At 45.3% G+C, this 22,352-nt stretch overlaps 2 protein-coding genes across 2 annotated transcripts; one reads left to right on the forward strand and one right to left on the reverse strand.

Annotated features, from left to right (window-relative positions):
- Nucleotides 1-1,670: 1,670 nt before the first annotated feature.
- Nucleotides 1,671-17,878, forward strand: arhgef15b (Rho guanine nucleotide exchange factor 15b). Its single transcript, XM_080518769.1, has 16 exons — nt 1,671-1,885; nt 6,785-7,288; nt 9,091-10,146; nt 10,239-10,290; nt 10,563-10,618; nt 10,819-11,093; nt 11,678-11,838; nt 13,075-13,227; nt 13,315-13,444; nt 13,899-13,973; nt 14,271-14,363; nt 14,453-14,607; nt 15,409-15,576; nt 16,406-16,491; nt 16,582-16,686; nt 17,051-17,878. The coding sequence occupies exons 2-16, from the start codon at nt 6,892-6,894 to the stop codon at nt 17,218-17,220; spliced, it is 3,132 nt and encodes a 1,043-aa protein (XP_080374895.1). The 5' UTR covers nt 1,671-1,885; nt 6,785-6,891; the 3' UTR covers nt 17,221-17,878.
- A 3,045-nt stretch (nt 17,879-20,923) lies between these two features.
- Nucleotides 20,924-22,352, reverse strand: LOC308147269 (uncharacterized protein; the record flags this gene model as incomplete). The annotated part of the gene is made up of 6 exons (XM_080519375.1): nt 20,924-20,985; nt 21,057-21,209; nt 21,286-21,404; nt 21,478-21,569; nt 21,655-21,864; nt 22,071-22,352. 6 exons carry the CDS (start codon nt 22,350-22,352, stop codon nt 20,942-20,944), a joined length of 900 nt encoding a protein of 299 aa, XP_080375501.1. The 3' UTR covers nt 20,924-20,941.

Raw genomic sequence — 22,352 nt, forward strand, 5'->3', positions numbered from 1 at the left:
ACTTCTCATTCATAATGGCCTGCGTGCTCTTCTGGAGTCGGAGCGTCTTCTCAACTCCAACAGTTTAGAAACAGAGAAACAAAATATGTGTCTAATCATAGAAAACCACCCCTTCTTAAAAAACAAAAAAACAAAACAAAACTGCAAACATGCAATTTCAAAGTGCGGGTCATAAACAATCTGTTCAAACCAAGTCCTATATTTATAGATTTCTTTTTATTAGTCATAATAACTTATTCTAAAGTGCTTCATTTATGGTAGCTTAACATGAACACCAAGTGTCTAAAATAAAACAATGTGGTCTCAAACCACAGACACCAGTATGAAGCCAGACGCTTAAACATTTGCAAGACAATGTCATATTGCTGAAATATAATAAATAATTCATCTGCTCAATATATACATATTTTCATAAGGACAATATACGTACCTTATTGGAAAGGACACTTTACGTCCTCAACGTTCATAAGATTATCTAACCTCGGCCTGAATGTGTAGTAAGATGCTCAAAAAGAGGTTCACAAAACTGGAAAAAAAACAGCTACAATCAAAAACCAAAAAAATTGCTTCTCCACTTCATATTTGTTCCAAATTGAAGCTCTAGGTGGCAGTAAGACACTAAAAGTTAAAGTTCCCTCTCTCTCGCGCTCGCTCTCTCTCTCTCTCTCTCTCTCTCTCTCTCTCTCACACACACACAAACACACACACACACACTGTGTGTGTGTGTGTGTGTGTGTGAGTAGTTTGATTTTCAAAATACAGGCATCTTCCTGGTGTGTGAGGTGAATTTGACTAACATTTTTCAGACATTAATTAACAGGAAAACCAAAGATGAATGAAGCTAAACCAACAAAATGTAAACATGATCAGGACGTGAAAAGTATGCAAACATTTTTCATATATTTATAGTGCTTTATATGGTGCAAATAGCGTTGGCACAAATCATTTTACATATTTCATAATATCTATAAATAATATATTTGATATATGTATTTATTTTATTTTCAGGAATTTATTTAAAATCAATTACATATATATAAATGCCAAATTATTTCTAGTTATTTCTAAGTGCCCATGTTCCGTGCTGTGTTTTACTTTATGTCTTATACCCAGATATTTTTATTTTTTTATTTTTTACTTTTATTTCTATTAAAAGTAGTATTTTATAATATTCGTGTGTACCAGATTGCTGCAACAAAACAATTTCCCTTCGGGGATGGATAAAGTAATTATCTATCTATCTATCTATCTATATATCTATCTATCTATCTATCTATCTATCTATCTATCTATCTATCTATCTATCTATCTATCTATCTATCTATCTAAATACAACACTGTGTTGGGATTAATACAATGTATTCTATTCTATTCTATTCTATTCTATTCTATTCTATTCTATTCTATTCTATTCTATTCTATTATTTTCTATTCTATTCTATTCTGTTCTATTCTATTCTATTCTATCCTATCCTATCCTATTCTATTCTATTCTATTCTATCGTAATATCACTGGTCTTTCTTTGAAAGGTGTCCAGAGGAAGTGTCGTCGTACCTCACACTGGTTAACACTCCTCCTCCTCCTCCTCCTCCTCCTCCTCCTCCTCCTCCTCCTCCTCCTCTCACACGCCTCTAACAAAGAGGAGACGCAGCAGCGGGGTGATGGGAGCTCAGACAACAATCCTGTCACAACACCCACAATCAGCTGAGGCAGATTTTTTTAATTTCCCCCTCTCTTTAACAAACCTCTCCTTTTACCACTCCGACCTCTTTAAAAGCAGTTTACATCTGTTTCCGGCTCGACTTTTATAGGTGAACTATAAACTCCTGTACCTGCGCTCCGGACCGCTCCGAGAAACATGTAAACATGTTGTAAACAGCACCGGTGAGTCTCTCCGATAATTTTTTCTATTTTTACTATTTGGAATGACTTGTTGACTGTGAGTTTAGTAGGAGGTGCAGTTTTGGTTGCTGTGTGTCTGAGAGCACCTGTTTCTGAAGAAGTGCCGGATCACATCAGCCGCGACGGAACACACACATTTTAATTAATTCCCATTATTCATTCTCACGCTTTTCTGTTTAACCTTATTGTTTTACACGCATTGACGTTTTGGCAATAGTTTTCTGAGTGACGTCATTCCTCACATCATCATTGTCTGCTGTGTGGTGTTTTTAATAATATTATAACCCCTTAACAACATATTTATATTTACACACGCACTTATGGTGGAAACCCTGTGTTTCCTCTCCATGTGCACTATTACTCTTTTCCTTCCTGACACACCTTTTCCACGTCGTCCTGGCCAGCATGGACGCTCATCACACATATGTTCACTCTCTTAAAGCCCCCCCCCTACCCATTTTTTCTCAATAAGCCATTATATCCAGAGCAGATGGTACACTGTATGCAGTCATACACAGCATTGTGTTGACGCACGGCCCCTTTAAGCACTTTAAGGATTGTTCTCAAGCTGCTCTGATTTAAAGGATCACACTTTATCTGACATGTATTGGCTTTTACCGGGGACACTCACACTTCCTGGAGTGAATGAGTGACCCACTGACCCAGCCTCAGGAGTGTGTGTGTGTGTGTGTGTGTGTGCGTGTGTGTGTGTGTGGGGAGAGGGGGGGGGTCCGGCTATTGAAGCAACCAGGTCAATAGAGCAACGTGGACACAAAGGAGGTGAAGTCTGCTGGGGAGAAAGTGAAGTGTCCCCGGTCTCCGTTCATAGACTCGCCCCAATCTGTCGCTCACAATGGGATCGTGGCGTCCACTGTGTACAGGAGCACTTATGTGGACGGACACGCCCTCCTGGAGGTTTATGTCGCTCTGTGGACAATGATAATAACCGGAGGGGGAAAAACTGAAACCCAACTTTCTGCACACACCCACACACAGTAGGATGGTGTGTTCCCTTTATCCCTGCTTCATTACCAAGAAAGAAAGAAAAAATAGATATTTGAACCTGCACTGCAAAAAGCCCAGAGTTAATTCAACTCTGGGCTTTTTGCTGTGTGTTTGTCTCACTTTGCGAATTTAAATTGAATAAAATACCTATCTATCTATCTATCTATCTATCTATCTATCTATCTATCTATCTATCTATCTATCTATCTATCTATCTATCTATCTATCTATCTATGAATCTTCTCCCCGCTGCCAGACGACAGAGATTTTATTCGTTGAGTTCAGGCTCTGACATGATACGCAGCTTCTCTCCAGATAATAAGCCCAGTGACGGTGAAACCAGTCCGACCCGCCGGTGCACTCTTTAACTAACAGCCGTCTACTGGTTCTGTGTGTTATTGACTTTTAGCTTTCAAGTCAAAGCTGCACGGCAGCATTACGCTGCACTATTGGTGATCTGGCTGCTTTTGACCCATGAGCCTCATGTTTGATTTCACTCGTTTAATTTCCCACAGAATGTTTACGAAAAAGAAAATTACACCGTTTAACGGCTGACTTTCCTAAAATATAATCATGTTTTTCTTATATAATAGCAAAATGTCCAAATAGGATGTTTCTAATGCACTGAGTGAATGTTATCAGTCAATAATATCAATGAAATGTACTTTAAGGTTAAAACACACTGGTGTTTTTTGTTATTATGATCAGTGTTTTCACAGCTCTCACCAATTCTACAATCCAGTGCCACTTTAATTAAGTTACCATATCTAGTTTGTAAATCAAATCAAGAAATAGGTTTGTAAATAAATAAGCATTAACTACATTTGAAAAAATAGAAAGTGGCCACCTGCAAAATGAAAGCAGTTGTTCTGTAAGCGTTGTGATTTACGTGTTCACGTTATTGACAAATTCTTGTTACAAAACCAGAAATACCAAGAGCTCATCCCTCTTGCAACACGACCAAACCAAACAAAGTAGAAGCCACTGAATGCATGCCAACAACTCGAGCGTGGACTCGGTAGGGCAACACACCTTCACCAGCGCCACATTTGTCACCATGGAAACCAATGGTTTACCGGGCTGTTTGATCCCCCCATGCTAAGTCCTTCCATACGTTTTCATGATGGCTTGAATTACCTCACCTTATCACCCTTCGACACTGATGTACACATATTTAACATGTGACCCACCTCTGACCTTTGACCCCTCCTACCGCTCACCATCTTAATGACGGCGTCACATGGCATAACACAGGATATGGAATTGAAAACGGAACATTTTCTTGGTTTGACATCAATCGGATCAATGCTTTTTTTGACCTTTCACCCCAACATTGGCAAAGATTATGACCTCGTGCTGCGATGTGAAGTTCGTGTCTGTGGGTTCGCGTGGTCTCAGTTTGCATGCCGAAGAAACCAAATTCATTGAGTCGAGTCAGAAATCTGCACAACTCAATCCAGAAAAAAAAATGGCGTTAATTGTTTTTTGGGCCCCAAAGAATAAAAGTGAAAGGTCAGCAGTCTCATCAGCACTCAGAAATCTGCATGTAATTGTGGATTCAGATGTGAAATTCAACAGTCAAATTAAGACAGTAACTATATCAGCTTGCATGCAGCTGAAAACAATATTGCAAGTATTAAAGGATCGTTCTTGCATTCGGATTGGCCTCTTGTAGGTTCCTCTTTATGCAGGCATAAATAGACTTGCCCTGCCTTGTATGAGGTTTTCTCCGGTCACAGTCCAGTGGTTTTAAACATCAGTTACAAATTTGACATCACATTCGACCAGATGTAGTTGATTTTTGTAATTTTTTTTAATTTTCCAAACGGCCTCAAAATGTAAATCGTCTTGACTGGCCTGTTCAGGAATCCACGTGTCCTCACTGCCGGCATGTTGAGTTTACTCACCCCTCCAGGACGTTCCTCGCGGTGGATCTGGGCTCTGATGTGATTCAGAGGATGACTAAACCCTCCGCTGGGGTTGGGATTGCATCAGCTGTCGCACACTCAGTGAAAAGGAAAAGAAACGTGTGGTGAGAAGAATCTGCGTCGTGGCCATTTGGTCACCCGGGGAATGGAGAGGGAATTCACTGTCATCATGTTTCATATTATAGCTCCTTTTTATAGTCGAGCGCTCTCTGTGGCCGTTTGGTTTGATACGTTTCTACCTCCTGAACGATTCGACGTCTCTCTGCTCACAGCAGTTCAGGCGTCTGGTACATGTGGATGCAACCTTTCAAAATGTCCTCGTTTTAATTTGACGTGTCAGTGTGTGTGGCTTTTTTTTTTCACACAGTATAAAGACAGATATTGTCCGGAGAGTTGGTGTGGTAGCAGTGCTTGTGGCGTTTTTAACCTGCGGGGGCAACAGAAAACGAGGCGCAGCTCATGTGAATTCGTGGTTTTTTTACGGCGAACAAGTGATGTAATTGACTTGTGACCCTGAACAGAACAAGAGTTTGTCACACAAACAAACACTGAGTGACAAAAGAGAGGCTAAAATAGTTTTTGTGTAATGAGGCTGATGGATGGATGGATGATGGATGGATGGATGGATGGATGGATGGATGGATGGATGGAAAGCAACAAACTGTTGTAAAATCCGTACGTTAAGAGTTTTTCCAAGTTAAAAGAAGGATTTTAAATGATATTCTCCATTTGACAGGAAGCCAACGAAGGGAAGCTCGTCACGCCTACCGTCACTCTCGCTGCAGTATGTTTGAATTGAAGATTTCTTAAGCAGTTATTCAGACACCCTCATAATAGGGAGTTACAATAATCTGGTCTAGAAGTAATAAGTGCTTGGATTAACTCCTCAACGTCACACTGAGTCAGCATGTTCCTGATCTTAAGAGACATTACGGGTGAAAGAAAGCCGTTCACACTTTAATGTGGGAGTTGACGGATAAGTGCTTGTCAAAAGTAACTTCCTCCAGAACTTCTAGAAGTTTATCAGTGTCGTGTGGTTTCATAAATAAATAGATTTGTATATCATGTATAACAACAGAAGGTAATGGAGTCATTCCTAATAATGTCCCCTGCAGAAAGCATGCTTATTCTAAAAAGTCAAAAACTTATGAAAACTAAATATAGATTCATCTGATCTATATTCATGTGCTAACCGAGGGTAAATGTCTTTTTACCGTCTTTGTTGTTAGTGAATATTTATATACTTTCAGCTGCACTTTTTTAAATAAAATGAATGTAAATTCAGCTGAACACAAAACCGATATGCACAAACGAACACCGACAGTCGTAACAATACGACCGACTTGCTGGTCAAATTGTTCGGCTTAATATATCCCAGAGGCGCCAAGATAAAAAAAGATAATCTGATGCACATTATCAGCTGTAATATTATGGCTCAATAGTGCGATTTAAGAAGCCTAAAGCACTTCTTCGAACCGTTTTTAAACAGTTTCTTAATCCGCTCATCTTGCCCATTCATCAGGAGCCACATGATAAATATACAAGCAATTTAGGGAACGTCTTGATGTGGAAATGCAGAATCTTTTGCCGCGGCGAAGAAAGGCACATCAAACACCGGCAGACTTGAGCTGCTCGGCTCATTTGCTCACTGCAACAAAGAACATTTTGATCCGAAGTGGAGTTTATAGCTCACGGTTCAAAGTCTGACTTGGGATTGTGCTGTTAAGAAAACGCGCTGGGGTCGAGACTTTATGGTCTGTTGTGTAAATGTTTAGTCACGGTCAGGTGCCTTTCACTGCCACACTTGTGTGTGTATGTGACCTATAAACATCTATAAACCTAACCCTACCTATAAACAACCCAAATATTCCGCAATTGATGATTAAGACGTCGACCAATCTGACTTCAACTACATTGTCTGTCTCTTTCTTTTTCATCTTGTCATCAGGCGATGAAGACGTGCTCCCGCTGACCTTCGCCCTCGAAGCCTGACCTCATGATTGGTCGGGACAGGGAGTGAGAGACCTTGCCAGAGAAGAGACCCTCCAGCCGACCATGTCTATCCGGGAAAGGTCGGCGTCGCCGCCGCCCCTCAAACACGACGCCAAGCCCAAGCCGGAGATCCCCCCGAAACCACAGCCTGCCTCTTCCCCTCTGGGGGACAAAGGCCTCTCTGGTGGGAAGGTGAAGAGGATCGTGAACAAGTTCAGTAAAAAAGAGCCGGACGAGCCGGTGGAAAAGCCCGCCAACGGTACGGCGGACAGGAAATTGGGCAAACAGTTCGGAAAGCCGCCGACGGCGAGGCCCAGGGTCGACCCCCCGGGCCTCCAGCTTCGGCTGGCCACGGAGCAGGCACCGCCGCTGCCTCTGAAGAGGAAGCGCTTTCTGAAGAAGCAGGACACCGTGGTGGGAGAAGACGGCGGCGGCGGCACAGAGGACGGCGGACGATCAGGTATGAGTCTTTCGGTTCCACTTTATTTTGACCGGGTTGTGTTAAAATTAAGCAAAATAAACCTAAATATAGGGCAGGGGTGTCAAACATGCATATGTAAACTGACAAGAGGCTGATTTCAAAAAACTCGATTGTCAAAAACGACATTCAATACCGCCCTTGGTCAGAATTTGACTCCCGACATTAATGTATCTGTGGAGGTCACATAATGCAACACCTTTCACAATAAAGTTGTCCAATTTATATGAAGTGACACTTTAGTAAACTCAAAACAATTTCCAGATGATGACAAATTGTTTTAACCCTGAATAGAAATACGATATCCAGATACAGGTGACTGTGGGGTTTTTTTTTTGCAAATATAATAATATCTGATTTCCTTTAATATGTAAATTTCAGAATAGACTGGAAAATTCTTGCAGTTACAAAAGGATCAAAAGAAGGAAATACTTTGACATTTGTCCATATCTGCAGTTTAACATGTTATGTTTTGACTTGCTCGGCCCTCCAGAGGTCAGATCAGGGTGGATGTGGCCCCTCAACTGAAATGAGTTTGACACCCCTGATACAGGGGATGGTAGTGGTGCAGAATGGACGACATTCAGCCCCCCTCAAGCAAATGTACCGCCGCCATTGTTGCCAGGCGACTTCAGCTTTGGGAACGGCGTCTAATTTCGTTAGCTCCACCCCGGAACGCCACGCAGCCACAGACTGGGACGTCCGTGTCACTTCGGGACAATGGCACAGTCGTCACATCCTCCGAAAGTTTCGCTCAAAACTTCTGTGAGCAGTTTGGAAAAAGCAAAAAAAAAAGGGGAGGGGGGACTGTCGTCACTGAGCTTCCAGACAGAGGCGTGGCGCCGCTGCACGATCTGCAAAAACCAGTCGGTCAGGTGATCGCCTGCATGCGTGTCTTTCGTGAGCAGAACTGAAACAGAAAATGATAATGTGTGGCCTCCAGACGTTCGGGGATATGAAAACAGGAAACTGTGTTTACTGGAAATAGGAGAATATCGTGATATTTATTTATTTTATTAAATTTTTTGCGTGTTATTGTATGATTTTGGAGTTTTAATCAATCCCCCACTTCTGCAGGATGCTTCCCTTTGCTTTGTTGATTAACAAATCAAATCACCCCAGTTTTTTTTTTTGCTTTAATCTGATTTGGTATTGTTTCATGTTGTCACTCTACTATCACTTCCTTTGTTTTGGTTCCTGGTTGCAAACAGCTTGATAGCCCTGCAGGTTACAGTTGTGAAAACAGGAATATAAATGTGTTTTTTATTGAATCCCCTGACCGTGTCATTGACTCACATCTTGAACCACATTTGCACATAAATGCAGCACTGTGCATATTTCAAGTCACATTAACTCATAACGCTAATAACTCATTTAAAATCATATTTGAAGATAAGGTGTTTATTTTACACTTTAAAGTCTCAAATAATGTTCTTTATTCACACGCTGGGTATTCTTTATTGTCCTGCTCGTCACGTGCCCACTGTCTGACCCCTCCATCCTCACTCCTCGCCCTCCATCTCATTTTCTTTTGTCAATATTGGTTTCCTTTGCGTCGCTTCAAAAAAAAAAAAAAAAATTCCATGAATATTTGAACACACCACTTTCAAACATGCCGCATTTGCATGGTGATGAAGTGCTGACTCGGCAGTCCGGCGCTCATCTGTTATGAGGCCGGTAGGTGGTTTTAGTGAAAGTAGGCTCCCCTTGTCTGTCTGTCTGTCTGTTCTGGATAAAGCGAAATCATCCCGAACACCTCTTCTGCGTTTTCTTGTCTAACGCAGCGCCCGATGGAAAGGAGGTGGAGGTGGAGCTGGTGGGAGGAGGTGAGGCGGAGGTGGAGCTCACTCCGGACTCGCCTCTCGGCCCCTCCTGTGACCCCGGCTGCAGCTGCGTGTGCCACCTGCAGCGGCCCGGCATGAAGCTGGTCTGGGTCCCCGTGGAGCTGGACGGTGGAGACCTGGTGGACATTAAGGAACTGAAGGAGGAAGAGGAGGAGGACGAGGAGGAGGAGTACTGGGAGGAGGAGGAGGAGGAGGAGGAGGAGGACGAGGAGTTGAAGGTGGGGCGAGGAGGGGAGTGGGACAGTGAGGCGGCGGATGAGGTGAACAGGACTTCCGTGGTCGGCGGGAACGACGCGTCAAGACAAGACAAGAAGAAGTTCCATCAGAACTTGGACATTTTGCTCGGGGAGGGTCACAGGCGGCGCTCGGACCCGGGCCCCCACGCCATCCTCAGCTCCCTCACTGTCAGCCGCTCCCAATCTCCTCCCGTCCCCCCGAAGCGCGGTCAGTCGCCGCCGGTCCACCCCAGAGCCGAACCCCAACACACGGAAGAAAACATTTACGAGCTCACGCTTCCTGCGGTGGATCCCGCTCCGAAGCAACCCCGGGAACTGGAGATCCCTCAGATCACAGTGCGCAAGCCGGCGCGCGGCAAACTGTCCTCCAGCACCTCGGACCCCACCTACGACCTCAACGTCATCGCCAAACCCGCGACGAGCGCGTACGACGTGCCGCCCGCCATCCCGCCCAGGATGCCGGTGATCCCGGACGTCCGCGCCACCGCCACTGCCGCCGCCGCCGCCGCCGCCCCCCCCGCCACGCCGTCGCAGCGCGCCGGCGTTCCTCTTCCGCAGCCCACTCCGGACGAGTGGCGGGCGCTGCGACCCTCCTCGCCCGGCGGCTCCTCCGCTGGCGGGCTGAGCCCCCAGAGGGTGGCCACGCCGCCCGCCCCCAGCAGCCCCCTGGTACCCTGCAGGCCGCCGCCGCCGCCACCGCCAAAGACGGACCCGCGGAGGCTGAGCAGCGCCTCGGTGCAGTCGCTCACGCAGAGGAAAGGTGTGTGGCGTGCAAACAGTGTGATGACGAGGCGAGGCCGGGGCGACCCCATGCAGTGACGACCTGTTGACTTTCCCTTTCTTTCTGTTTAGGGGAGGAGAGCGAAGGAAACGAAGACGAGAAAGAAAACACACTGGACGAGATGTGAGTTTCCAGCTAATGTCGATATGCAAGAAGAAAAGCAATCACGACTACATAAACACCCATAAAAAAGGTTTAAATGGGGACATTCTTGTACATTTTGATATACGTCTCCATCTAACTTCAGTCTGGAAGGTTGTACTTATTTTATTTTATTCATTATCCTGCTCTTGAAAATACACTAAATGTATATTGATCCACTTCTCTGCCTGTCAGGATTATGTTTTAAACATCCTTATTAATACTCTTGTCTTTTTTTTGGGTGACTCTCTTAGGAGCGACTCTCTTTCAGGGGACATTTCGTTTAACTGGGAGTCCAGGCTGCAGGATGGTAAGACACAACCCAGCGCAACAAAACAAAAACTATGACGCCGGTGCTTTTACCAGAAGACAATCAGCCACGCCAACATGATTTCCTTTTAATTACAGGAGTAATAAACCAGAGTCAGACGCCACAGCGGCATAAGGAGCCGGAGCCGGCCTCAAAAATATTGATTGATTTGTACATTTGTGTTTTCTTTCGTCCTCCAGAGCCGTTGTACCAGACGTACCGCGCCACGGTCATCACGAAGGAGATCCGGCGACAGACGGTTTGTCGGAACATCAGCAAGACGAGCGCGGACTTCACTGTGGACTGGACAGCCCGGCGCTCGGGGGCTGGAGGTGGAGGTGTGACTGGGAACGGAGGGCCCCGCAGCAGCCCGGTGCCCACGCCGGGACAGAGCACCCTGTGGCAGGACCTCCAGGCGGTGCGGGACAGCGGCGCCCTGGAGCAGCTCACGCCCGAACAGTGCAAGTACCAGGAGGTGAGTGGAGGGAGACGCTGAAGAGTTTCCACAAGGAGAGATCGATAAGGCTGAGAGGAGAGAGTGGAGACGGAGGCTCAGGTTCATAAAGTGATAATGTGACGCTTTCACATAAATCAGGGTCCATTCTGACTCCACTGTACAACGTTCTGCTTCCAGTGAGTCATTGATTCCTCCTCTATGGAGTCCGTGAAAGCTTTTACAAGCACGGGGTGAACTTTCCAAGATCACACAGCAGTTTTTTCAGGCTAGAAAAAACACCGAGTAGTTGGAAGTGATGCATTGGAGGTCCTGCTTTGGTTACAGCCCAAGGCTCTGAGTCAAAGAAGAAGAAAATGCTTGAAAGCTTGTGGAAACTTGATAGAGCAGCAAAGTTGCTGAGACAAAATGGAATCACATTGTTTGCCAACTTGTGATTTGTTGCTACAAAGCCGCTGAGCCCGATTCAAAGATGTCAGCCTTGTAGTCAGCATGTGTTTGAGCTGTGAGCCGAGCGTGTGAAAGTCTGGCCGGTTGCCGATGTGCACAATTCCGTGCAGAGTTGTTTGACGCTGGACTCGTGTGCTGACTCTTCCCCTGCTCAGAGTATGTTCGAGGTCCTGACCTCGGAGACGTCTTACCTGCGGTCGCTGCGGGTCCTGACCGAGCACTTCCTGGACAGCCGGGACCTGGAGGACACCATGATCATCAGAGACAGGAAGACCCTCTTTTCCAACATCCTGAGGGTCCGCGAGGTCAGCGAGAGGTGAGACGGAGCAGACGGAAGGAAGGACCAGAATAAAGGACGGCTTGTTTATGACTTGACCCACATCGCGACGTCACGTCGATGCTGGAAACACTGCAAAATCATTTTATCAGCTCAAAAACATACTAAATAATACCTCCTGCATATATTATTGATTAATTCCATACAAACTGAAATATTTATAATTTTATGTTTCTTTAGAATATTTGCATCTTGTTTTGTAATTGAGCATTAGGTGAGAGGGTGATGTGCATTTTAGGAATTTATAAGTATATACTTCTTTATTGGGTCTTTTTTTCTTCTTGTTTTGTTTAACATCATCAGTTTTATGTTTGAAATAAATAATACATTTGTAATTATCCCATCATCTTACATGCCACAAATATAAAACATCATAGTGCAGGTCTGTCCACCGTATAGGGACTGAATGACAGTAGAAATAACACAGCAATAAACATAAACGTTTCAATAACATTTTTCAACATGTGCTTATATTTAATTGTTTTGTTTTTTTTAATTTCCAAGTTGCATCTCAAATTAATCATTATTTTAGTCCCATTTTCACCATTTGTATTGTTGGTAGGCGGTTGATCAAATCATATTAACAAATATATTCATTCACTGTGACAATTTGCCCAGTAAAACAGGAAGTAAGTCATAAATATATTCCAAAAATATAATTAAAAAAGTGATACATTTCCAGCCAGAGTTTCTGAAGAAACTGATTGTTGTATATATGAGTTTCTGTCAAATAATAACACTTATAGGTGATTGATGTTATGTAGACTATCACAATTAAATGAACAAAAGAGCATTATTTTTCATCTACTCCTCATTGCGCCTTAAAAAAAAGATGCTCTTCAGTGCATTACCAAGTGCTTATGGAATATAACTTCCCTTAAGAATATCTCAAAATTAGTTTATTACTGATTTTTCAGGAACTCTTTCAAAGTAACTTTGTACTACAAGAGCAGCTATCTTCGTTTGTTGGGGGGGAAAAAAACTTTCTGTTGACTGAAATGGAGAATTTTACTCTTTTCAGTATATTCACTATATACATCTTTAGTTTCTTTACTTTGTAACGCGACACCTTTGCACTAATTGAACCGTCCCAACATCCTGCACTTGATTGTTTTACTCCTTTTACCAGACTGTTACAACCAAAATGTCAAAACGCCATTCTTTCAACTCTTTCGGTTTTAAAAAAGCTGACGATTCCTTCATTTGCCGCCGCAGGTTCCTGAAAGACCTGGAGAACCGCGTGTTTGAGGAAATGGTTTTCGCCGACATCTGCGACATCATCCACTACCATTCCCAGCACAACTTCCCCGCCTACATCGACTACGTGCGGAACCAAATCTACCAGGAGAAGACGTACACGGCACTCATGTAAGGAGAGCACGAATCAAAAGTCACAACATTTATTGGTGTTAAACGGCGACGCTTTACGTTGTGCTTCTCCCGCCGTGTCTGCAGGAAGAACAACGTCCAGTTTGCCGCCGTCATCGCCCGGCTGCAGGAGTCGCCGCAATGCCAGCGGCTGCCCTTCATGTCCTTCTTGCTGCTGCCCTTCCAGCGGATCACGCGCATCAAGATGCTGATCGAGGTGAGCGCCGTCGCCGTCAAACCCTACACATAGGGAACGTTTGAGGCGGGAACGCCGGTGGTGGAAAATATCTCGGGAGAGGTCAGCGTCCAATGGCGTCGGTGGAATGCGGCAACAATGAAGTTAGCTTTTGCAATCTTGGAATATTTTTCCTGAGGCCGTGCAGCGAGATGCCACAACGGCGCCTTGTGGGTACGTGACCCTGCTCGCTGCTGAAAGGAATCGTTGGCGAGGTCACCACGGCGTTCGGCCGTGAGGAATCCCCCTCATTCTCGCAGTAATCTTCTCCACTCAAAGTCGCCGCCGCCTTTTGACCTTTTGGCTCGCCTCGTCTCGACCTTACGACCCCCGGCGCGTCTCGATGGAAAAAAAAAAAAAAAGAAGAAAATACAAATTTCCTGCTGATGCTGTTTGTCCACTGCAGGAATAGAAGTGTTGTTGTTTGTGTTTGCAGAACATCCTGAAGAGGACAAAGGAAGGGACAAAAGAGGAGGAGACGGCCTCCAAGGCCCTGGCTTCTGTGTCTAAGGTAAATGCCGCTCTCTCTCTCTCTCTCTCTTTCTCTCTCTCTCATCTGCAAATCCATATCTTTTGACTCGCTTCACGTGCCGCTGGAAATTTGACGTCAGCTATTGTGTGAGTGAAGGATTTCCTATTGAACGAGTGGCAGGCGCAGAGAGAGTTGGTCCACTGAGTCGACCGGAAACTCCCAGTGAGGCGTCCTGTTTTTTTTCTTTTTTTATGTATATATAATGGCAGCTGTGATGAATGTGTGGAAGGAGAAAGGATCCGCCGGCGATTCCATAATTTGACCTCTGTTTCTCAGATCATCGACGAGTGCAACACCCAGGTGGGGAAGATGAGACAGATGGAGGAGTTGATCCACATCTCCCAGACGCTGGAGTTTGACAAGCTGAAGGTAACGGGCACGACGCCGTCAGGACTGATTTACGTCACCTCAGCTATTTATCGATGGGTAAAAAACAGGCTATCCCCCTCCCCCGTCAGGCCATCCCGATCATCTCCCAGAATCGGTATCTGGAGAAGAAGGGAGAGCTCCAGGAAATGTCCAAAGGCGGGACTCTCTTCAACATGAGGGCAAAGTTCATTCCCGTCTACCTCTTCCTCTTCAACGACCTGTTCATCATCACTGCCAAGAAGGGGTGAGGCTCCGCTGATAACACGAAAGAAAGCAAAAGAAAGAAGGATGCCACCGTATCCATTTTCTCCTTTCGGTTTTTTTTATGGGGTTATGAATCTTTGTCCAGCACCTTCTGTCTCCTTCTTCCTCAACCCTTTGCGTCAACCTCTCCAGGATTCAACGTCACCAAATAGACATATAGAGCCTTTAGATTGTGACTGGAATTTGGCGTTTGATTTGAAAAAACAAACTGGAAGCCAAACAAACATGACGACAGGTCGACAACACAACCTGAACAGAGATCTGAACGGGTTTTAAGATCAATAAACCCCCTGTGTTGACAGCATGAGGCCACCAAAGCGGTACTGCTTAACTAGTATGTTATTTACACACAGGTGACATGCAGGTGGAAACAATCGTGAACATGAATGTAGGGTGAGGGGATCATTGTAAAATGCTTGCTTGCCTTAAGACAAGCGTTCTGCATAAAAAGCTCCCTCGACCCGTACCTGCTGGTTATTCTGTGACCTTAAAGTCCATTTTCCTTTCCTCAGAGTCACATTATGTACTTGACAATCCAACATAGGCCGTCTTGGTTCATCATTAACCAGATTGTGAAGAAGCAGGCGTGGCCCTGTGTTCTCTGTGCTGGAGCTTTGCTGTAGTTTGCTTTGCTGAGGAATCGTCTCCGGTTTACCAAATACTTGTTCGGCATGTGTAAATCAAGGAAGCTTTAATTGATCTAACAATTAACGAGATGACACACCGTGTCGTGCCTGATTGCTTTCATTAAACGAACGTCCGTGTTTGTTGTCCTGGGCAGCGCCGAGCGCTTCGTGGTGCTCGACCACGCCCACCGCTCCCTGGTGCAGGTGCAGCCGATGGAGGACGGCGGGACCGGCGGCGGCCCCTACGAGCACTGCTTCAACCTCACCTTGCTGGAAAACCACCAGGGGCGCATGATGGAGCGGCTCTTCAAAGCGCCGTCTCAGTGAGTCGCGGCGTGACGCGAAGACGAGAACGTCCTTTACGCCTCTGGGTTTCTAATGGAGGCGCTGTCCTCGGTTTTTAATTCCCACACCTGACATCCAAACGTCAAGGAGAAACAGCAATGATTACCTCATTTGTAGGTAATCCCATTTTACAACACTTAATGGTGCCAGTAATGTGGGAAAAATCAAACATCCATTCGTTCAATTCCTTATCAATTAATTGCTTCGGTCTGTCAGTTTGGAGAGTCGGTATTATTTATCTGCTATTATTCTGTTTACCACAGTTATAGTAACAAGGGATGCAGCATTGGCATCAAGCTTGTTCCCTTTACTGCTCAGCAGCTTGCTGGCATTAACTTTCATTTCTGCTTTTTAAAAGTGAAACAGTGGAGATACTGTAGTAAAAATAATAAATCATGGCTTTTTGAGGATTTCACCATGTTTGTTTTCAGTTCCGTCTTACTGCACCTATTAATAGTAACTCATAAAAAAAAGCCAGATCGATACACTTATCGACGTTTCGTAAAGTGGCACCGCATGACTCGGTACTCTTGCTCACTTACGTCTTTCGTTTTCTTCCCCGCACAATCAGTGTCACAGTTGTTGTTTACTTGCCTTCTGTTGATTGTGTCGACGGGGAAGAGGACGCATACCAGCCATGTTTTTGTAATTACGCTTACTGGCAGAGGGAGCAGGCAGAAAATCCATCGACGGGGTGTAATTTTGAGAGTGAAATAGCACAAGCCTCTTCTGTTGGCACCAAGTCATTTCTTGTCATATTGGCGCCGTAGTTTTCATTATTTTGTTTATCTTGTCGTCTGTGTGCAGGTCAGACATGCACAGGTGGATGGCGGCGTTCCCCAACCCCACCAACCCAGACGGAGTTGAAGATGAGGTTATTTATGAGGACTGGGGTGAGGAACGGTCTCACACACACACTGAGGTATATTATAGGTCCGTTATGGCTATGTTCTCACTGTTTGGTGTGTGTGTGTGTGTGTCAGACTGTCCTCAGGTACACTGTGTGGAGCAGTACATTGCTCAGCAGGCAGACGAGCTCTCCCTGGAGCCCACTGAGATCATCAACGTCATCCGCAAAACCAACGAGGGTAAGAACCGGGCACCTGCGTTCATTCATTCATTCATTCAGAATCCTCACAGACATTAGTGCATCTGATTATCTGATATCAGTCATTGTCAGTACAGTTGAGTCCAGCGTGCCGACATGACGTATTGACGTGCTCCCCCCCTCCCCCGCCCCACCTCAACTCTGCTTGTGTATACACCCCCGACCCTGGTGGCCGCCTCAATCCTCGACCCTCCACATTAGCAGTTTATTGATTTGTTTTGGACTTTTCTTGCATGAACCACACAGAAACCTCCAAATCTTCCCTATGTGTGTCCCCTCCCCCTCCTCCCCCTCCTCCCCCTCCTCCCCCTCCGACCCCCCCCCCCTCTTCTTGTTCTTCCCAGGCTGGTACGAAGGGAACCGGCTGTCCGACGGTCAGAAGGGCTGGTTCCCCGTACCGAACGTCATCGAGATCACCAACGAGCACGTGAGGAGGCGGAACCTCAGGGAGCGCTACAGGGTCATTCAGGCCGCCAGCTTGGTGACCACCAACAAGACCCGCATGACCCAGTAGGACCCGTGGGGGACGTTTACAACGGGACGGCGAACAGATTCTTCAGGGAACTTTTTTTTTGATAAACGGTTCTCCGACTACAGGGAAATAAAGAGGAATTGACCCTCAGACACTTGCAAGCCCGACCTTACATCTCTGGCCCGATGGACCAGGAGAGGTCAGTCATTCACCGGCGACGCCGCGAGAAACTGGTTGGTTCGTACGTGGGAAGAGGGACGGGCGATCGGGCGTCCGTCATTAAGCCATCGACATCTCCTGGACTCCTGCACAACTCACATGCCTTTCATTTTACCCATCCCTCAAGCAATTAGTTTGAAATGTCAACCATTCTTCTCGGGACGACTTGGGTGTTGTCACTTCTCCTCACAGGCGGGATCCTTTCATTAATGCCGAGCGCGACAGCCTGCAGCTAAATGACGGAACAAACCCCGACCGCGAGATTAAAGTATTACCTTTTTTTTTTTTTAAATGGGTTTCTCCAGAAGAAAAACAGAAAGTGCCTTCGATTGAACTCGGAACTAAATGTGACTTTCAAAGACCATTTAAAGCCCCGGAACTCTGTTGGCTGTGGAGTTCGTCTGGACCGTGGCTCCCTCTGCAGCCCGGCTACTGCAACAGGTCTGGACACAAAGTGAATACAATATGTTGTCAATTATAAGACGGCAAAATTCTCTTCTTTAAAGCTGTAGTTGTACCTTTCATTAAAACAAAATTACCAGGTGGTTGTATTTTAAAAAAGAAAAAAAATCTTCTCCATTTTTCTGTTTGAATCAAGGTCACTTCAGAAATCGCAGGATATGACAGTGCATACTGTCACCTCTTATATAGTTTTGGGGAATATTGAGGTTTTCAAATGGCCATGGATCTTTTCAGACCAGGGTTGCAGGTTGCTGAGGCCTAACTTTACACACACTACAGACTATTTAACATCGGCCCTGAGGTCAAGTGACTTTAAGGGCAGGAAATCGTACAAATGCGTAGCTTTAAGAGCAACAAACCCAAAACAATAAGTAGTGAAAACAAACTGCACAACTCAGACTTTGAACAAAAGTTTAATGCGACAGCTGCACAACATCCACATCTGCGAGGTCAAGGAGCCGAGGACCAGCAGCCCCCCCCCCCTCTGTATCTCAAAGCACCCGTTAAATGTTTTGTTTGTTTGTGAGCAGTCAGGACCTGGAGGCGGTCCAGGGGTCCGAATCCTGTGTCGTGAAACGACTCACAAGAACATCCGCTGCTTCCAGCTCCGCTTTCGACCAGCAAGGGTCCTGCTCCACCCTCCACCACGCCTCAGAGAGAAGCTCTACGCGATCAGTACCCGTCGGCTTGTACGCCCCCTCGGCTGAATCCGACTGGAGCCTTGAGCCTGACGACACGTTTAGCTCAACAGCATCACGGTTCTCCTCGCCCGGCGAGGGCTGGTGGTGCAGTTTCAGCAGGTTAGTGATGGCCTGGTCCTCCTCCACCGTGAGCTGAATCACAACCTGCCTGGGCCGCGCCTGAGGTTCGGCGGCGGCGTCCATCCTCCAGCTGCCACTGCCCAGCTCTATGACGGGGAGCGCTCTGGATCTGAAGGGGTCTGGGCGGTTCGGGGGGGTCACGCCGGCAGACATGATAGGCGGAGGAGTGTTGAGTCGCCGCAGATCAAAACCCTGAGTGAAAGAAGTTGAAACTAATGTTTTATTTAAACAATTGTGACCTAATTTATGCCACGGTGTGAATATGGTGATGTTAACCATTACGAGGACTATTTCAATCCTATATTTTGAAAATGCGATGGCGTGCCCTAGAAAACACCCCGCCTGCTTTCCTTTTGGTCTCCGTGTCCCTCATTCCACCTAGTTTAAGGTCTTAGCTCTGTCTGGACTGATGGAGTTATCTTATTAAACGTCCCAGGTCTGAGCTCTGCCCTCTACACCCCCTGCAAAGAGGGCAGATACAAACAGCCTCGATAAATACTTGTAAGCAATTTACTGCAAATTGTTAGCTATTTAATGTCATAACGAAACTTAGTGTATATAATCTTAGGGGGAAAAAAGGTTCCTCTGACAAACTTAAAATATGTGACTACATGGAGGTTTTAGCCCTTTAATAAGCAATAACTCAAACCAGCACTCAGAGCGCATTTTTTGTGATTTAATTAGAAATGGTTAGTGTTAAACATCTCAATTTAATAGTTCAGTCTGAGGATCAGAAATCATAAAATGTATATAATGAATTACTAAATACACAGATGAATACAAGCTTCTCCACCAACTTCTTTGGCAAAGGTAAAGGCTTTTGTTCTTGCCCCGAGTCGCTTTTATAGCATCTCGTGCTTTCTATGTAACCTGATTATCAAAACTAGTCTATACATTGTTGTGCACTGGATTGTTGTACAATTCTAAAAAGCAGTTGGTGGCCTACATGTGAAAGAAGCAAATCTTTGTTTAAATTACAGCCTTGAATCCCTGAAAGACCCATAAACCCAGAACCTCTGTCACTGCTCCGAGTGTGTAATTAAAAATAGTTTCACTTTCCTTTTAATGTAGACATAAAACACAACTAGTTGTGCTTTAACTTTCAGGCAGCCCTCCAGGTTGAGGCCTGCGTCACACTGAAGACCTCTGGCCTAGAAATATCCCGATGAACACTTAATACATTTGCTTTCCACAACAAGAGTTTGGATTACACCACGGATCACAAAGACGAGCCCGGTTGAACTTTCAATTAAAGCATGTTTATTTAACCATGCAGGAGCCAAATCTGCCTGATCATTTCATATTAAAGATCTCCATGGAAACCAGTCTTTGCCTGCTGTATTAAGAAAGTCTCACTTACCCTCGACCACCATCCTGCATGTGGGACCCTCCTGCCTTGGTCCATGGTGGGGAGGCAGACAGTTACTACTTCGTTCACACGAAGTAACTCACTTTCTGGACTTTTTTTAAAATTATTTTTGTTATTGGTGGATCTGCAGCAGGATCTCTAAAGTTGTCAAATCCACACGCGTGCAACTTTTCTTGCACTGCAGATTATATCGCCACCTGTTGGACGGCGCGAGAAACCATCTGGGATTAATATGCATTAAATTGAAAAGTGATCTTGTGCATTCCAGGGGACCAAACGCAACCGTATTTGCACCGAGAGCTCCAACTGGTGATGCCCGTTAGTTTTACTCTGGACCACTCATCCAAAAAGTGTGAAATAAAATGCAAAGGTTCCATGTTCTTCCTGTATTGCGTTTTTAATACACTACTGTAGCTGAAGCATCCAAGACAAGATACTCTTGTGGCCACGTTATAAACTGGCCACCATGGACAAGACTATATTATACAATCTGGTTAAGTTACTGTGTTCCAAGTCTAGATTACATTTTTCCACAATCCGTTTATCAAAAAGCCCTTCCCACCAGGGTGAAGAATTGCTTTGCGAGCACCAACAATGTTTAGACTAAATGCAAGCCAACTTCAGATTGTTTAGCCCACAGACTTTATATGAATGGGCCTGCCTCCAAAAGCCTAGATAACATGAGAACCTGGCATTTTATCCAGACCCACAGCAAATATTGGGATTTTTGGCCTCAGGTTGTAAATCGCAAAGCTTCAGAAAGTGGCAGTCCAATACAAGTCAAAATGTACACCATAGTCCCATGTCAGTGCTTAAAGATAAGGAATTGCAAGTACTTGTACACAAAAGTGATAGAAAATATTTATTCAAATTTGCAAGTTTTAAAAACTGTTTACACTTCAACTGCATTCATTCTCATCAGGGATGAATCATTTCCTGTGAAGAGAAGGAAGGTTGGTGAGTAAAAACAACAAGTAAATGAACTTTTAAACAAAAACTTGAATTACCTTTTTTGATTCTGTTGGCAATATTATAAAACCTGGCGAAGTAGCGTCCAGGCTGGTGGGCAGGAGCCAGGAAGGCCACAGGCTTGACTGGCGGCCTCTTGGTAGCAGGTGTGGTTTGAAGCGCTACGGTGGGTTTAAGTGGACTGTTCAGACCTGGGGTTTGAAGAAAAATAAGTTATAAGTGCTGAAATTTCAAAGAAGCTTTAATTCAAGCAAAAACTTCACGTACCTGCTGTGGCCTGCTTGGTGTGAATGATTCTTCCCGTCCCAGGCGACTCAGACTCAAATTTGAGTCTTGAGAAGAGGAGATGAAGACTAGCCAGAGGGTATGTGCACTGCACAATTACTCTGCGAGACAAGGATGGTGATCATCAAGACCCAGTAATCAGTAATACAAGTCAAGAATTAAAACTGTAGATACCTTTCAGTGTCATTAGCAGAACCCAGCCTGTGGACATTGTAGGAATTCTTGTAGAAGATCTCATTCTGATAAGTCACATTTCTCCGCCCAATCTGGAGGAAATTGAAACATACGCAAGACGAGTTAATGAAACCAGGTAGTGAAAGAAATCAGCCAAGTCCATTCCACTTTGCGCACCTTGACGATGGTCCCACAAGTGCTCAGTGGGAAATAGAAGAGAGCCCTGGAATCCTCCGCCTCTTTAGGTCCACAGTATTTCTCGACAAGGGTGGTACTTTCAGGCCTTCCTTCATTTGGTATGACCAGAGAAACGTCCGCCACCACGGTCATCCTCCCGTCGGTGGAGCACACTGCGGGAAAGTTCATTTTAGCGTGCCGACTCCTCACCTACAAGGACACAATGGGTCTTACCGATGAGTTCGCTGGAGGTGAATGAACACGTCTTGGCAGTAGAAGTCTGCACAATCGACGTTTCCTCATCGCGCACAAGGATCTCAAATGTGCCAGTGAACCCACTCAGACTGATGTCCTGTGAAAGTAAATTTCATTAGACAAGTGAGCCGCTTCCAAATAAGACTTTCCCTGATTTTTACCGCATATTCATATCCCGGAGTGAACAGCGGCACTTCCAGCAGCAGACTCTCGCTGTCATTAGTCATGATGTAGCCGCGCTGGAGTGCCATCTCCGCAGTCAGTGGCGCTGAGCCGATGGAAAGGTCCCACAGGTAGTCGAAGGGTTTGTGGTCGTGCTTGAAGCTGATCCCAGACTCCAGACAGACTGCTTCAAAGACTGGGGGAGCTGACAGGATACAGCACAGTGAGTAAATTCCATCTAGAGTTTGTAAAACCTGCACGATATTGATGAGTCGGCACAT

This window comes from Blennius ocellaris, assembly GCF_963422515.1.
Source record: "Blennius ocellaris genome assembly, chromosome: 23".
In the NCBI taxonomy this organism is placed as follows: Eukaryota; Metazoa; Chordata; class Actinopteri; order Blenniiformes; family Blenniidae; genus Blennius; species Blennius ocellaris.

Excerpts from the sequence above, each read along its gene's own strand:
- arhgef15b (XM_080518769.1), top strand. The coding sequence starts at position 6,892 with ATGTCTATCCGGGAAAGGTCGGCGTCGCCGCCGCCCCTCAAACACGAC. Across the intron at positions 10,147-10,238 it reads GTCGCTCACGCAGAGGAAAG|GGGAGGAGAGCGAAGGAAAC; the intron begins GTGTGTGGCGTG and ends CTTTCTGTTTAG. Across the intron at positions 10,619-10,818 it reads GGAGTCCAGGCTGCAGGATG|AGCCGTTGTACCAGACGTAC; the intron begins GTAAGACACAAC and ends TTCGTCCTCCAG.